General features: G+C 35.2%; 1 protein-coding gene across 2 annotated transcripts in view; it reads right to left on the bottom strand.

The window, feature by feature from the left end:
* The window catches only part of LOC106466367 (putative N-acetylated-alpha-linked acidic dipeptidase), a 92,598-nt gene that overhangs the window by 43,631 nt on the left and 30,431 nt on the right, over positions 1-18,536 (bottom strand). For both annotated transcript variants that reach the window (XR_002612186.1, XM_013926647.2), the window contains exons 5-8: positions 17,018-17,207; positions 8,898-8,988; positions 7,684-7,859; positions 956-1,075 (exon numbers count right to left, since the gene is read on the bottom strand). Coding sequence is in view for 1 of the 2 variants with exons in the window: in XM_013926647.2 (XP_013782101.2) it covers positions 956-1,075; positions 7,684-7,859; positions 8,898-8,988; positions 17,018-17,207 (577 nt within the window). In the remaining variant the exon portion in view is untranslated. The remainder of the gene's footprint in view (positions 1-955; positions 1,076-7,683; positions 7,860-8,897; positions 8,989-17,017; positions 17,208-18,536) is intronic.

The raw sequence follows: 18,536 nt of genomic DNA, 5'->3' as shown, positions 1-18,536 counted from the left end.
CAAAATAGTCAATAATCTATATACATATATAATGTATAATAACTGAAATGTGACTATATTTTACAAAATACTAGTCGACTAAAACACAGTCAAGACAAGTTACTTTGTATAGACCAAAGGACACATTTATGTTATTTGATATGGTCACGAGTGCACGTGAGCCACGTCATTGTAACTTCTGTATTGTTAGCTAGGCATGGGTAAAAGGTCAATATAATAAAAATAATAAATATATAAAAGTGTATAATGTTATGAGATTTAAGCTATTTCATCCAAACATTTAAGCTTTCGTGTTATAATCTGTGTTCATTCTAGAATGCAAGAGGCATAATTTATGTTTATTTCCTAATTTTTTATGGTGGTTGCGAGATCGGTCAAATTTACCGAACCCATACAGAGATTAATTCCTGAAAATTACAGATAAAATATAATTTTTTTGTCTTAAGAAATGTTTGATAATTATCCAGACATTAGAAAAATTTAGCATGTGAAATTTCAAAATTTTCTGATGCATAAAAATATTTTTAATCTTAAAATGAAAATTATTTTGCATGATAGATAGGCAAGATGTAAAAAGAAAAAAAGGCATGAGAGAAACATTGCTTTACAAACCTTAAGACTTAATAAAAAAATTAGATATTTTGTATATGAAAGTATTGTAATGTTTACTGATAAACTGCCAAATTTCGTTAACATTCGCTTACTAATTTAAAAGTTATAGCATGAAAACTATAACAAGCCCAAAATGGTTATGAAGTCAGTCCCAGGGACCAAGCCTGGGTTGAAAGAGTTAACACAAATTATTTAGATCAAATAAATAATTTCTATTCAAGTTAAAGCTGATATAGTGTTCCAGCCTTTATATCATGGCTTTTCAGGCTTAAAACACAATTCAGTGTTCAGTAATTATATACAAAGGAAGAATACAAAGCTCATGATTTAATGAAACACAAACCTTCCTGAAGTAACTGTCCAAACACGCGTGATAATTCCATAAGTACAGCTGTTCCTCCTGAAGCACCCACAGCTCCTCTAATCCAAGCATCCCGTTGGTTCCCAATTATGACATACCGATCTGAAAAAAAATTTGTTGAGTAATATTTATATTTATTCACTGAATATATTTCTTTGCAAGTTTGTACAAAAATACAGAACATTGGATTTTACATTCTTTCAACCACATTTACACATTTAAACTCTTCCTAATATTGGAGATTTCAGAAAGAGATAATGATGAAAAGTTATACACTAACTTTAAATTATTTAATAAAATTACATACTTTCTGGAACATTCCTTGGTTAACACAACTCATTGCACAAGTGCTTGTAACAAGTATCATATTGGTAATATGAATAAAATTAAAAAAACAATTTCATTATATTTTAATACAATAAGTTCGTGTAATCTATAATAAAAAATCTAACAAATGGGTGAATGGCAATATATTAAAGTACAAAATAAAGAATAATCAAAGAGGTGAGAAACCCCATTTACAGCAAACTGTTTTTTGGAATAAAACAATAGGTTTTTCACAAATATAGCAAACATACAACACAAGCTGGGAAACCATAAAACGACTGACTACGTGGATTAATTGCTTCGCATTGGCATGAGACAGGGTGAGACGTAAGCATTTAAATTTTTAATACAATGAGCCAAACATAATCCCCCCATTAGGAAGCCATTGTTTTAACTGTGGACATTTTGAAGGCTCAACATAATTAGTTATTGCAAAACTACTTGGGAATAAAACAAATTTGTGAATAAAGTGTGAACTAGTGGCGCTACGATTTTAGGTAAATTGCACCAGTTTCGTCAACGAAACAGTACTTCATGCATCATCTAAGTAGCATGCTCTATCATTGGACTGCAAAGTACAAATGATCAAAGCTATCAAGTCCAGTATTCTTCATCTGTAGAAAATTCGATGTGAAATACATTTTGAAGAAAAAGTCTGATGTTTTGAAAATGTATGAAGCAACAAACTCAAACCAAACTGCAAATGTTTCCAGTTCTCAGCAGTCAATGATATTGAGCAAGCATTGTTAAAATGGCTCACCAATGCTTTTGTTTTTGACTTTCGTGCAAAGCTACACAAGGGCTATCTGCGCTAGCTGTCCCTAATTTAGCAATGTTGGGCTACTCTTTTACCAATGAATAGTGAGATTGATCATCACATTATAACTCCCCACGGCTGAAAGGGCGAGCATTTTTGGTGAGACGGGGATTCGAATCCGCAACCATTACGAGTCGAGCGCCCTAACCACCTAGCCCCTCACCAATGCACATTTATGAATATCGTGATCAGTGAACCCATTCTCCAAACAAAAGCCTGAGAACTGGGACAAAAACTGAATCATCGCGACTTCAAAGCCAGCAATGGTTGGCTCGACACAGTATCATGTTTAAATCAGTGTATGGTGAGGCTGCTGCTGTCAGTGATGATATTGTTGATGACTGGGTGTCAATGTCATTACCGGCATTAGTCAAAGGATATGCCCCAAGAAATATTTTTAATGCTCATGAAACTAGGTTATTTTTTTGTTTGATGCCTGATGAGACTAACATTAAAAAATGAAGACAGGAGGAAAGAAAAGCAAAGAAAGAATCACCGTGATGTTGTGTGCAAATATGAATGGATCAGAAAAGCTCACACCATTCATCATAGGGAAATCAAAGAAGCCGAGGTGTTTAAAGAATGTGAACTCTATCCATTAATTATCAGGCAAACAGAAAAGCATGGTTGGATATTCAGAGATTGGATACACAAAGATAAGTAATTCAAATGTAAGAAAATTCCTCATGTTCGTTGACAACTGCCCAACTCACCCAGCCATAGGCAACGTGAAGTCGATATGACTTGTGTTTCTCCCACCAAATATAACATTAAAACTAGACTTAAGTGTTTACCAACAGTCAACAGCAAAAAAGTTTTTAATCTTACAGTTTTCAAATTTCATTTGCATAATCTCAATGAATGTTAAAAGTTATTTTCAGTAAAACTTTGTTTTATTTGTTATTTTCTCTACTTTGACACTAACTGTAGTGAAATCAGAAAGATAAAACAAAGTTGAAATTTGAAAATAAAGCTAAATTACCACTTTTCTTTCTAAAATGAATGCACATTGTAACATACTATTTATTCTTACAACCAAAGTTAGTACTTTTCAAAATTGCATCTCATTTATCTTATTGTTTTACAGCTGTACTTTAAACCTTCTCAAAATATGACAAAAACTATTATCCCACTAGACAGCTTTGTGTAAACAAACAATCAAAACACCAACATGCTTGTTGAATTGCAAAGCAAACAATGTCCTATAACTATCATAATTTATATGGCTTTTTAACTATAATATAAGAGCTTTTAAACCTTACTTTAAGCTTGTCGACATGACCACTGCAAAAGAAACTTTCAAACTGAAGATAAAATAGACAACACTCTATACTGAAAACAATGTAATATATTTCATTTGACAGATTTAAACTTTGTCTTTCTATTGGTTATAAATAATAGAGTGTAAAACAATCAGTAATTTGTGAAAGAAAGGATGTAACAGGTATGAATGGCAAATGGGGTCTTATTTTCTAATTAATGGCTCTATAATCAAACAAGATTGAAAGCTATAAAAATTATGCTTTGCCTGGGTACTAACTGGGTATAATGAGTAATTTACATTAAATTTCATAGTATTCAGAGAGGTGGTAAATAAGTTAGAGAAGGGGGAAGACCTAGAATGTAATTGTCACAATTTTCATACCAGGGAAAATTGAGGATTTTTTTTTAAATACTACCTTATAAAATTAAGAAATTAATACTTATATAATATTAAAAATTGCTTTATTAGTGCAGAAAATGGTATCCATATGGAAGTATTAATAAAGGAGATTTTTCAGCACAAGAAGTCGGGCATGAATAACCATGAAAATGCTACAGAACTTTTATTAGTAATTTAAAGTATTTTAATTTCCTCACTTTCATAATGACAAATTATTAATCAATGATATGTTATAATTTTCCTATACTGAAAACGTATTTCCAATAGGTACTTCCCTCCACTCATAAGAATAGCTAATCTCATTCATTGCTGTCCCCTATATGCAAACGTTTTATTTATGCATGCCACAAGCCTTCTGCTCCCCCCTATTGGAATCAAGTGATTCCAATATCTCTCTCTCTCGTGTAAATCATCATGCATCACCTCCCCACCAATATGAGCATAGCACACTCACATGATGCATGTGACTACCTCTACTGAACTATCACTTCAAAGTTTGGAAGAAGGGTGGGAAGTGTGAGAAGAGGGAAGTACCTATCAGAAATACATTTTCAGTATAGGAAAATTATAGCTTCCAATAAGGTACTTCATTCACAAGATTAGCTAGAATCCCGCATTGATTAGAAGGAGGAACCGGTGCAATGGAAGAACAGATATATCCCCCAAAAGTGTCTGAAGGATACTTCTGCAGATGAGAGAGTCAGATCTAAAGAGGGGAACATCACCACTTCTGAGCCAGGTATGCTCTTCGCCCATGTGTGAAATGTGCAAGATATCAGGGTGGAAAATGAGAGGAGCACATCCGAGCGAGAGAAAATGTGGTAAAAAAGTTATCCTAACCAGAGAAAGATATTGTAACTCAATCCCACAATGAGAAAAGTAGGTAAACAAGGATACACCTCTGGATGTAGAGTGGCTAGGGCACAGTGCACTCAGTAAGTCAACTACATCCAAAACCTCCCCACTGGGAACCAACATCCACGTGAGGGTAGGATGAGGATCATACAGTCTTCTCCTCAAACCCAAGAACTAGGAAATTGAGAACCATTCCCATTCCCAGGTATGACACAAGGATTAGCTCTGAGCTATCGATCCTGAAAATTGACATCCAGTATCAAAAGGATGTTTATTGCATGAAATCAACTCCTCCAACCGTTAAACAAGCCAGGACCCTACAAATGGCAATAACATCCCCATAAGAAGAGAGAATGAGGGATAGCCAAGGATAGAACAATCCCATGTAACACCACTGTGACCCACAACAGACACAGGGGAAATTGAGGGAGGAAGATAGACAACCCAAAACCTGCATGAGGGCTTATGTTGATTGGTTCACTCTAAGTCCAACATCAGGCCACTGGGTACAGATATCCACGTGGTGGTAAGATGAGGGCTCCCAATCAAAGGGGTGAACTGCAATTTTGATTTCTCAACTACAGTGATTGTGTAAATGGTATTAGGAGGTCATGTCATCCAGCAAGGTGGTGGCTCAACTCCTCTGGGGGCCACGTTTCATCTACATCAGCAGAACACCACTGCCCTACCCTCGACTGAATGGTTATAGCCATCTTTTTGTGGAACCCATTCAGGAGGGTGCCTCCACGGTCAACCATCCCAGTGGCTTGGAACTGGAAAGCGGTAAGACCTCCTACACTCCACTAGAAAAAAGGAGGGTGAATACGCGGTGGATAGTCCCGAGAAACGTTATTAATGCAGTGCAATGGGTGACCATGAAACCCTATTTTGAAAAGCAGACCATACTGATTTATTCAATCAAGGCATGGCAGGGATGGGCAGCTTTACCCATGCAGTCCATGGTTGGTACAGTCTGGTACGGGCATGTTTATGTAGCAAAAACATCATGAAGTTATTCACCTTCAAGCAATCTTGTGAAACACCTCATCTCAATGGTGAGCATTGCGAAGCCATAGAAGAGAGCACAATACAACATGGCTGTACAGTGTGGATTTGAATTGAAGGATACCTGGTCAGGTTCCACTCACCATGAAGTGGGATCCAAATGGTGAATAATGAAGCAAGGGCCCCTGAAAGAAAATAAATAATGAATAGAAATTTACACAGAGTCACTGAAGTATGAAAAACAGTCATAGGCAGTGGACGAAAACCCAACAAGGAAAAAAATCCACGATATGGTGTAGATAAGGGGAGACAAACTTATTAGGTGTAATCCTCATGCCCGAATGTAGGAGTTCCTCCAATAGCCAATGAAGACCAGATACCAGGAAAAAGGTAAGGATGTCAATTCTGATGAGAAGACACCTGAAACAAAGTCTGGGAAGACAATAAAGGGGAGTAAGCCAACAGGATCAAAAGCTGAACACAGTTGGTGAAGGTAGAAGGAGAAAGTTCACGATTCAAGGAAAATTGCCTAGGTATAAAGAGGCGAGGGCAGGCACCACAGAAAGAAGCCATATGGGCAACAGAACAACAAAGAGCACAGATCACACATAGGAGTCGATCTGGATCGGGATGAGGACAAAGATGGGAAATAAAAGGAAGAGAATTAGGTAAAAGGAGGAGTTATCTCCCCTAGCCACCAACACCTTAGGTAGGAAGGAAGATCTGGATAAATGATAAGAAAGAGAGTGGGGGAAAATGTATGAAAAACATCATGGGAAACATATCTGACCTCCGACGTACACAGGCATAGAGGAGAAGAAATTATGTTTAAAGGGGAAGGAGAAACACAAAACACAAGGAAAATGATGCCAACGAAGGTAAAGTGAGGGAATAAAAGATCACATTAATATCTCAGGTCGGAATGGTAGGCAGTCAGGGAGGACAACTAATCCAGAAGGAACATAAAATGGATAAGTGAGATAAAAACTCCACATTATCAGGAAAGAAATGAAAGTATGGGAAAAGGCTGCGTGATAACCCTAGTTCAAGGGGACCAAAGAGCCTTGGTCGAAAAATCAGGGGAAAAACTCTGCACCTGTGACACATGGGTTCGATCTGCGGGAAATCCCTGACTTGCAGATTAGCTGCAGAACACTTTCTACTGAAGAAGATAAAATGGAACAAGCTAAAAGAAAGCTACCTGCAAAATGAAATAACATAGTTAAACTAATGAAGGAAATACTGTGTTAAGCCTAATCGAATGGTATAGAAGAAAAGGAAAGAAGACTAATTTTGAATCATACCATAAATTAGTATTAACTAATCCAAATAAGCATATATTATGGAATTCAAATAATTACAGATAATAACATTAACAATAAAATGTAAAACATATCTGTCTAAAGTTGGTAGACTGTATGATAAATAGTGAACCAAGAAGCACGAACCGAGATCCAACAAAAGTTCGTACATTAGACGATCAAACTCCCAACAAAATAAGGTGGAAACTGTCCATGGAGTAACGTGATTGAAAAACCATTATAAATGTGCAAAAAAAACATAGAATCTCCGTATTTGTAACAGAGACTACATGGAAATGAAGAACCAAACATTTGAAATCTAGTGGTGGAAAAGGGTTATCAAGATCTCCTTCCACCCGAACATATATATACATATATAAACATTGTCTCATCCATCCATTTAGCACTTTTCTTAATAACTAAGTAAACTAATGATTATGTTATTATATTATAATTTTAGTAATAATCATCTTTGTAACACAATTTCCAGATTTTGCTGAAGATGGAATAAGTTATTCCAAAACGTTTGAACCTTGTAAATAAAATGTTTTATGTTTTATCAACCATCTTCATCTTCAGTATTTATTTGTTGATAATAAGCTGTCAGTTTCTACTCTTCCTGTGATGTAACAATTATGTACTTGATGTGTGTACCAAGCTCTAGTTTTTCTTTGATACAGGAAATACATTTTTGAAATTTACATAACAGTTTGCACTTTTTCTTTAATTTTTCATAACCTACCAGGCTCTACTTTTCCTGTGATGTAACCCAGAACATTACTAATCTTTTTCTTCACTTGTTGATTGTTCACTTCCATATATACCTTTGTCTTGTTATTCAAGAAACCTGGCCCAAGCTTGTAGGTGAAGTTGAACCCTCCTTGCCATGACTCTGGAGCATCTTCTCCGGCCAGAGAACTAGAGACAAACATACAACAACCAAAAATCAAGATAGAAACTCAATGCAAGAAAATTTGTGGAAATTTCTGAATAATCTCAGTTTAAAAATTGGAGCTTATGACATTTTTATAGATATTCATGGTGAAAGTTGCTTGTGGATAGAATTTTTCTATTTACAGAAACTAGTTTGAGGCTATTAATTAAAAACTTTCCAGTTTAAATTTTTAATAAACTTTTTGATTTTTAATGTATTCATCCCTTAACTAACAAGATAATTCAAGTAAGCTACAGCTTTAAAGATTTTACTATATACTTATTATCTCCAAATGCTAACTTCTTAATTTGACTACATTTGTGAGTGATGTGGCTTTGTTATCTGACAACTTCTTTACACTCTTAGTAGTTTTCTTCTATTGCATTACATTAAACTACAGGATGTATATTTTACAAGTTTTTGAACCAGCATCTTATACTTTATATACTTGGTTACTTTGCATGTACATAAACATTAGCTTCCTTACTTAACTTTCTTTATCTTCCTGCTATTTAATATAGCTAAACAATATTACACAAGTATTTGCTTAAACTGGTATTAACTTTTCTGAGGAATCTGTGATAGAATCGATAACTCTCTACATATGTGGCTAGTGATTATTTGTTTATTAATTTTAGCCTTTTTTGTATCTTTTGTCAATTTTGTGTTGCTAAATGTGCACTACTGTTGAAAATAACAACTTAACGTAAAGGCTTATGTGAGAAAAGAAACCTAATAATGCTTTTTTTTTAAGTTTCAATATACTGATCAGCTGTGTAGATCTTACAAACAAACAACTGGTTTTTATGTGTTTGTAAGTAATAAAGTGAGTTATATTTTATTGGTTGAAATGATTAAAACAATTATTTATTTTTACATTTATAAACACTGGGATTCAAGATCTCTTTAGATACATGTTAACAGGGAGGAAGCTCAACTGAAGAACCAACACATTCTAATCCACATAGATTTTAGTTTACTTATGTACTGATTTAAGATCTGATAGACAGAAATGTTTTTACCTAATTAAGTGGTATGCATCTCCATAGCTCAAAGTCTGGATTATAATTTTTGGTAGTTTTAACTGGTCCTGCTCAATTCTGTAGGCTGTTTCTGAAACAAAAGGAAGTTTTTTTCTGTTCCTCCAATGCACCAAGTAACATGAAAAAAATCAACACCTTAGACAATATATTCACAAATAAAAATATAATTAAATCCCTAAAGATTTCCTTCAGTCATCATTACAAAACAATTTAATAGCCCAATACAAATCTTCACATCAATTTTTACTGACTTCTTAGGAGTGAGATAATACTAACAGACAAAAAAATTTATTTCTTGCTAGAGGTGTCTTTTATACTTCTTTGTAAAAGTGACTGAAAATAAACAAGCCTTCTAGCTTTGGCTGTCTGTCAACCAATAACAGTACTTCTTCATGCGTTGTTTAGAAATCTGGTTGAGTTGTACCTAAAACTTTTTAAATTGTTTGATCTTCCAATAAAACAAGCATGTTATTAAATCAGAGAAAGGGTGAAAATACTTGTCTTATGCTGCTTTTCAGTAAGAAAAGTAAATAACAACATTTCAAATCCACTTTTCTACATTATAAGTTACTAGAATCATTAGCTATCATCTTTCTTAATGACATATTAAAACCATATCACATGATGTATCAGAAATCTTTACTCAAATGGATAATGGTGAAACCTTTTAACATCTACTAGATAACACAATATTACTTGAAAAATTTAATAGATTATCCAAGGCACGATATAACTGAACCACTATATTAAACATCAAAAATCACCACATCATACAATCACCATTGCCACATGAAACAATTATAACCACCACATCAAACATTAACACTGCCACAGAAATCAATTAGAAACACCACATCAAACTTTAACACCGTCATATGAAACAACTAGAAACACTGCATCAAATAATAACACCACCATATGAAACAACTAGAAATACCACCACAAACATTAGTACTGCCACATGAAACAACTAGAACCACCACATCAAACATTAGCACCACCACAAAGAACTAGCACTGTCAAACAAAACATTTAGAAATATAGTGTTGAACATTAGCATCACCACAAAGTACTAGCACTGTCAAACAAAACATCTAGAACCAGTGTCAAATATTAGCACCACTACATCAAACATTAGCACTGCTACATGAAACAACTAGAACTACCACACAAAACAACTAGAATCATCACATTAAACATTAACACCACCATATGAAACAACTAGAAACACCACATCAAACATTAGTATTGCCACATGAAACAACTAGAACCAACACAAACATTAGCACCACCACATAAAACAACTAGAAATACCACATCAAACATTAGTACCACCACATAAAACAACTAGAAACACCACATCAAACATTAGCACCACCACATAAAACAACTAGAAACACCACATGAAACAATTAGAACCATCACAGTGTCAAACATTAGCACCAAAGTATGAAACAACTAGAACCATCATGAAATTAAGGGGTTGACATGGAACAACTGTGCTCAAACAAGGACCCTGGATGGGACCACTACTCAGTCTGAATTATGAGGAGATAGTCCACCCTCTTCCATGAACAATGTACTGAATCTATATTGATGAAACAGAAAAGCCATGCACACCCCAACCAGTAGAGTGTCATATCTGAACCAGAATTATGAATAGGCTCATGCATAAGCTGGTACCACTCCTACCAACATCTGGGAGGGGGGGGGGATGTGTATTAGGGAGCTTTGAGGAACAGTGCTCTGGAAACAATGCAATAGGTGAACCAAGATCCCTAAACTTTTAAAAGCAAACCAACCTCAATTTATTCAATCTGATGATAGGCAGTGGTTACTAGTGTGGAATTAACTTGATAAAAGCACACCTGCCTGGGCAACACTCGCCACAGAGTAGGATCCTGTGAAAACAAGTTAAGGGACTGTGAAAGGTAGCAATGAAAAGACTCACCCCTCTGTATAATCTAGCTAAAACAGTAAAGATAGCTAGAGGGGGTAGGCAAAACCCTCAGATGAAGAGACTGCCAGATCAGGCAAATATTGAGAGATAAAAGAATTGAGTGAGGTCCACATAGTTGTCCGCACAATCACCTCCAGCAGTCAATTTGACCAGGCCACTAAGGTAATAAAAATGATACAAATCTGATTAGATGTGATTTGCAGAAGAATCCTCACCTTCAAAGTAAGCCCAGAAGAAAAGGCATTGTTTAGCATCTCTAAAGGCATTAGAGTAGGCAACAAAACCTGCAAGGCCCTCACTGAACATGACAACGATCGAAATCTGATAGGACATAGAAGTGAGAAATAGTGATCAGATGAACAGGTGAAAAGGACTTTAACCCCTTTCCTGTCTGACAGTGTCTTGGGTTAGAAGAACTGGTCTGAATATGTAAAGTGAATGAGAAAGCAGTCTGTGGACAAACAGAGCAAATCACTTCAACCAGTGATGTCTGTAGGTCAGCAGCCACGAAAAATAAACCTTCATGTAAAGGGGACAGAAATGGATTCAACCTTCTCTCAATACACCATTACTGATATGCATGTCATTTCTGTTGACAAATGTTCATCTTAGAGTAAGCAAAAACTAAGATAGATACATGGCAACGTTAGAAATTAAACCACAATGCTGTGTGAAAGACTGCATAATCTCCATGCCTGAAACTTGAGCTTCTAGATAGCTGGGTGTACCTAGGCAGATCATGAATGCCTCCACAGGGATAGCTGAAAAAGAAGTGGAAGAGGTGGACACTCTCGAACGTACTGCAGAAACAAAAGCTAGGGTGTGGCAGACAATCTGGTGCTATCAATATCCCGACAATAGGTTGGAACAAATCATATTTAGTACCCTGCATTCATATGAAGGGGAGAGAAGGCCTAGTTGCAATCCCGTCCTGTCCTTACAGAATCCATCCATTGCTAAAGCCCAAAGATGAGGTACTGGACACCAAATTGCCAGTAGTTGGGTGATCCAATGAGAGGCCGACCCACCAATCAGAGTTACAAAATTAGAGACAAACCAACAGGACATGGCAATGCAGCATCTATTCTGTTGGGAGAATCAATGAGGATTGAGACAGTTGATCTGCTACCACAGGCAACACCCATCCAACATAGGAAGCTTGTAGGATAAGACAGGAATGGTCCCGAGAAAGGAGGTCCAAAACAAGGAACCCTGGACCAAGTGCTTATTAGATGAGAAACAAAAGACACCACCACAGAACTAGCAGGGTAAAGCCTGATGATTTTCCCCTTGATATGACCAGACCATGAGGCATTCATTGCCTGTTGAAGAGCAAGAAGAACTAAAATATTGTGTAGGGAAGTCTCTTTTGTCCATGCAATAGACCCTAAAATTCATTATTGTTGGTATATGCACCCTATCCATGAAGCAAGGCATTCATGAAAAGATGGAAATCTGGACAAGGTGGTAATAGAAGAATTCATATCGTAGTAGTGTCCCACTTTAACAACCACACAAGATCAAATAATGATCCCGACTAAGGAAACTGGGAAAACAGTGAATTGATGTTTATGGTCACTTGGTCACATAAAGACCATTAAAAGGATCTCTTGTGCTCTCATCCCAAAGGTATAAGGGATTTGAGTGATGCCCACATTCCTAGAAGAGAAAGAACCATCTGTGCTGTAGGAGAAGGAGAGGTGAGTAATAGTCTGACGTCTTATTCCATAGCATTGAAATGGATGGGAGTCAAATGAGCTTGACTAAAAAACGATAGGAAAAATTAAAAATACCCAGACTGATGACACATGGAATTGAAGCAAGATAGCTGTCTCAGCCCTGAAAATGAAGCCTGCCTTAATCATTTCTAAAAGTAGAATCAAGATGTGATGTTCTGACAATTGATGAAATAGTGCCAGCAGAAACCAGTTGCACAGTGCAATAGAATGGAAGTGACAAGAAAATTCGTACAATATGGCAGAACCCACATTAAACCAATGCGAGTCCGAAGGTAAAAACCTGGAACAGCAGTACCTGACCCTTGTGCACAACAAACAATGATGGTGGTGGGACTACACCAAACGTGGACATCTACAATCCCAGTAAAAAATTTAAATTCAGACTAATGAATGAGCAACTTGTGAACCTTGGAGAATCTAGAAAGATTGATGACTGGACCCCAATATACTGTTTGCATAGGCCCAAAAACCGACAGGAATAAAACCTTGGAAGAACTAGCACAACTCACCCACTACCCCCAGACCAACCAAACTCTGATAGCCCTAGAATTAAGTTTCAAATCCCAAAAATCTGCAAAAGACATAAACCCCACAGATTGGGTAGATAATAGAGGTGAGATATGAACTGAATGACGAACCCTGATTCAAGGACCTGCAGTGCTCCTGGATCCATTGTTTCAGCCATCAAGTATGGAGCAGGCTCAAAAGCAACCGGGAAAAAGCCCAAAACATCACACTCTGGAAGAACCAACAGAAGAAAACAAATAAAAGGCAGTTTATCCCAAAGTGGCCTTTTTTTAATATTTTTCTTTTTCCTTTAAATACTGTTGATTACCGTTGATTGTAACAACCTTTTGTGAGGTTAATTTGTTTTGTTAAAGCAATTCAATGTTGAGCCATCCACCGTGTCTACCCATGGGAATTGAACCATAGACCCCAGTGCTATGAGTCTGCAAACTTATCACTGTCCCACTAAAAAGCTAACAGACTAAAAGAAGGCACAGGAAAAAGCAAATCTAAATTATTTCCAGAATGTCAAGGATCACCCTAAATTGCAATCTCAGAGCCCCTAGAGAACAACAACAGATCCAAATACATTCCTCCATCTCTCTACGAATAAGATCATCAACAGTCTCAAACAAGAGTGACCCCCGCTCCCCAATTGTTGTGTAACGCTAGATATCAAAGGTGGGATAGGATAGACTTGATTTGCCCCCATACTGGAAATAATATTCCAGGAATCCATGCCGTAAATTGGCTTGCCAATCAGTATAAAAAAATATATATATTTTTTTTCATTTATCATAAATTACTATTACAATGTTCTCCAAAAGATTGTAATACTGGGAAACCTATTAGTGATGCTGTGTCAAGAAAAATTGGTAACATTATCTGAATATTGCCAAAGGCAATTAAGTAGGGTTATAAAGACTGGAGCAAGCGAAAAAAAAATCAGACCAATACTTAGATGGGCAAAAGAAGAAACCCTGGCAGTCGAGTAATAGTTATAACTGGGAGAAGAGGTATGTATGTTTTGGAAAGAATAACAACACAAAAGTAGAAAAATTAAAATTAAACCAATTATATACATCAATGATAACAAGAAAATGAGAAAGATCGTAACACAAGCAGTGTAGCTCGTGACAATATGAAATCATGAGGCATAATCACACTAAAAATGTAATTTGTGTGTGTATTAGCTTTAATTTGACTAATATTTGCATTGACACAACATCTGTGTCATGAAGCAGCAAATGTGTTAAATGCCCTTGATCATCAGTATTTGGAGGAGAAACAATAGCATCATAAAAAGGCATGCATTTCTCTAAAAATATAATCAGAGAAAACTAGCCCAGGGTCATGAATATGGCAAGTGATGGCTATCATAATACCAACAAATACAAGAAGGGCTGATGCTGAGTCAAAGAGAAAATTAAGGAATGGAAAGGTGCAAAAAAAGACACACAGAGAAAACAAAAGGAGGATAGATGTGTAAAAAGGTGTCCGATACATCAACCATGGCCAACTGTAGACCAGGTGAAAAAGACCAAAGATGGGGTCAGAGGGAGGAGAAAAAGAAATGGGAAGAAAAGCAAAAAGAAGAGGAGTGAGGAATGAGACTAAGATGGAGAAATGGAAAATGACTGTCAACAGAAATTGAGACCAACAGCAGGAGAAATGAAAGGTACCCAATGAAACCCCCATGTGATAGTCACAGGCAAGAAGTGAAAAACGAGATTTCTGGTAGAGGGAAGATGATAAAAAGAAGAAAAAAAAAGGAAAGGCCTGGAATCTGAAATGGAAAGGTGGGAAGGAGACTGATCTACATGAGGAATAGAAGTAAAGGGTAAGGTTGAGAAAAAATAATAAACCCAGGAAGATAATGAGAACAGAAGTTATATAACATCTGACAAGGTCAGCAGGGAGAAAAGAACACAACTAAAGACTTTCAGGTAGGAAAGGGAGCAAGACAAATCATAAGTATACACAAAGAAGAAAGGAATACAGTAAAGAGAAATGTAACCCGACCCAAAGAGTCCCAACAGCAGGGGAACAAAGTATGGAAAGATAGAGCAGAAATTTAAGAGGCCAAACAGAGAAGGAAACAAATGTCTACAAAAGCCATCAGAAACATTAAGAATTGCCTCATGTAAAAGATGGAGGTAGGAGAGGGAATATAGAAAGGTAGAGAGAAAAATACAAAAAATGTGAAATAGAACTAGAAAGTCAGCTAGAAGGAAAAGGGCTCAATCCTCATGCTGGCCAGAAAGATACTAATGACAGGAAATTGGGAAAAGGAAAAGAGGAAATACAAATCAATCAAATATGTGTTGTAAATCAATTATGATAAAGTCTAACTTAACAAAAAGACTCAAGATATAGGGACAAAGAATTTGAGCGTGAGATAGGAGCTAGTACATAAAGAAAATAGTATAAAATTTAATAAATAGCAAGGAGAAAAGACAAGATAAACCCAAGAATTGTGGGTCACGAAGTGAGAAAACGAAAAATACTAAAAATCACAGGCAAAAGAGATAGAAAGAAACATACATGTGAAGGAAATCCAAAAAGAAACTGCAAAGTAAAAGTACTACCAAAAGCAATGCAGGTGATGTTTGTATCTAATAGATCATTCCCTGCTGGGGAGAAATAAATTTGGCCAATGAAACAGGATTAGGAGGCCCATTAAGTGTGTGTTAATCCAAGACACGTTGACCAATGGCTGCAACAGCCCTGACAAGTAATGAATATCCAAAGACCTCAGCAAAAATAAGGTCTAAGTGTGAACAATGTTTCACGCTCATGATTAAGTGTAAATTACTATCAGTTTAGAATTCATAATAAAAATTTGAAAGCTTTTGATACAAAAGGTAAAGAAAACAAAAATCAAAGCAAATCCCAATAAATTGAATACAGACGTGAAATGTAAACATGACTGCACTCTACAGTGCTGAAAAAAAGTATGAAGCATAGGGGAGAGGCTAGTGAACATGGAGGTGTGTCACCTTTCTATCAGTGGAGGGTTTTTGTCCCATGATGATGATGTCATCATGCAGTGGTGCAATTCACATAAAATCACATGAAATTAGGTAGGAGTTGTCTCAAGGCTAATGAGATGCAAATCTCTTTGACAGAAATACTAAGAAAGATAGCTAATCTGTTTAAGGAGGTGAGGTATCATTTCAGAATTAAAATATCTGGAAAATGTAAGAAATGAAATGCATTAAGATTATTTTATGTTGTATGGTGCATCACACAATTTTCTTACTGATGTGTCGAAGCCATATCAGATATTTAAGAAACCTTAAATTTGTATGTGTTCAGTCATAATTTTCCATATTATATTTTAACTTTCTGTGAAAAAATTGAGTAAATAATAAAGACTAAAAATAATTAGACCAAACAGGTTGACTAAATAAATGCACATTATATTTCTGATCAGTGAGTTAATGGACACTCAATCAAACAGGACTCAAGCTAGTTACTTTTTACCCTCACCTGCATCCTTCAGATGTTCCCTTGTGTAGCCACATTAATAATTAATAAGTATGTGAGCAAACCCAATGAGGATTTTTGTAAGAACTATATTAACAAAGAAAAACTATATCAAAGAAAAAGTTATATATTTTCAATTTACTTTTAATATAACAAAAAACAAAACAGGTATTTTCTATCAACATGAATAATGTGATTTTCACCCAACAAGACACAGATCACTAACAGATTTCACAACTATGATAGAAATTACATGTAGATATACGTTAAGTAGTGTAGATAATTTTACTTTCATGTGGGGAATTCATGTATCTTTCAATATTCATTCATCCGACACTTCTTTCATAAATATATCTTTATCTAAGAAAATCAAACAACAGAAAACTGCTTTCTATATATCCTACCTGAGGCTGGGTAGCCTGGAGTTAGTAGATCACCAACACCATTTTGTAGTAACGAGAAATGAGGAATTCCATCAGCTGGAAGCCACAACGTGTCTGGATATGACTTTCCTCCTAATAAGGGTGGATTGTATAATTTGGGATCTGGGTACAGAATCAGTCCTGCTATGTTGTACTTTTCAGCAGTCTGAACCTTAAAAAATCAACACAACTAACAGCTGTTTAATGTTATTCATGGACATACTTTTGGAAGCAGAAACAATAAAAGTTTTAATAGTAATTACTTCTTGATAAAAATTTTGTTTTCAACATAGTTCATTCAGGATCAATTAAAATGCCACTTGAATTCAAGTCCACAATGGTCAACTGTTTTAATTCTAAAATACTGGTAACAAGTTTAGTTTTAGTATATGTGACAAGTTTAGCTCTTTGAAATGGAACATGTTGTAAATACTATGTTTTCTGTCATAACTAAAAATCTTGTATATTAGAATTTTGAATAATAGTTATTACATGACAAAACAAAGTAACAGGAAAACTTCAGCAAATAAAGATTTTTTTTAAATAAGCCAACAAAGAGCCGAAAGAATAATAAAAAGAATTATTTAAACAGAAAACTTGTAACATCAATTGTAAAAAAAAAAAATCTGTATTGAATATTTTACCAAGACATTATATAACTTAATGTAAAATGTTAAAAAAAATCTATACTACTATTTTAAGTGAAAAAAACCACAACAGAGAACAGTTTGGTTTAAGAAATTATTATTATATTAAAATTTATTCCCTACTAGATTCATACAAGCAGTTTACACCTAGCTCATATTCAAACTCAAGAGACTTCAACAAAAATATTATCTAAACTACTTATATTAAGCTACAACTGCTAAAGCAAAAAAAGCCACTATTTAATTTCCAGAACAACAAACCTAAAATAGTTAACAGAGTATGTTCAACTGCTGTTGTATGTTTGGTCTGTTGAAAAGTTGGAAAACAAGAAAAACTTGTGATTCTGAAGTTATCTTGTTTAAACTAAACAAAAGACAAACAACAGAATGTACTATTGCTGTTCCAGTATTTAATAAAACAGTAGAATTGCAAGTTTTACACAAATTTCTCAAATAACTACAACTATGGTAACTTATTCTGCATCAACAAAACAACATTTAAGTATAGACAATGATAAACATAAAAATATAGAAATGCTTAAAACCTAAAAATTAAAATAATAATTTTATGTTATTTGTAACCATTCCCCCTCCCAAAAAATTTTATATATTAGGTTGTCAAGAAATTAATGTTGCTTTTTTTTAGATCAAAAAACTCGAACAACTTATATATCAAAACAAACATTTATTAAATGAAACAGTCTCCATTCTCATCGATGATGCTTTTCCATCATACAATCAGGTTGTTAATGCCCTAATTAAAGAAGTCACTTGGCTCTGAAGCAAAAAAACATGTCAATGTCCTCTTTAACACCTTCCACATTTGCATATGTTTTCCCATTAAGATGATGTAG

This window comes from Limulus polyphemus, unplaced genomic scaffold, assembly GCF_000517525.1.
Source record: "Limulus polyphemus unplaced genomic scaffold, Limulus_polyphemus-2.1.2 Scaffold2238, whole genome shotgun sequence".
Lineage (NCBI taxonomy): Eukaryota > Metazoa > Arthropoda > Merostomata > Xiphosura > Limulidae > Limulus > Limulus polyphemus.
This window is presented reverse-complemented; position numbering and strand designations above follow the sequence as displayed.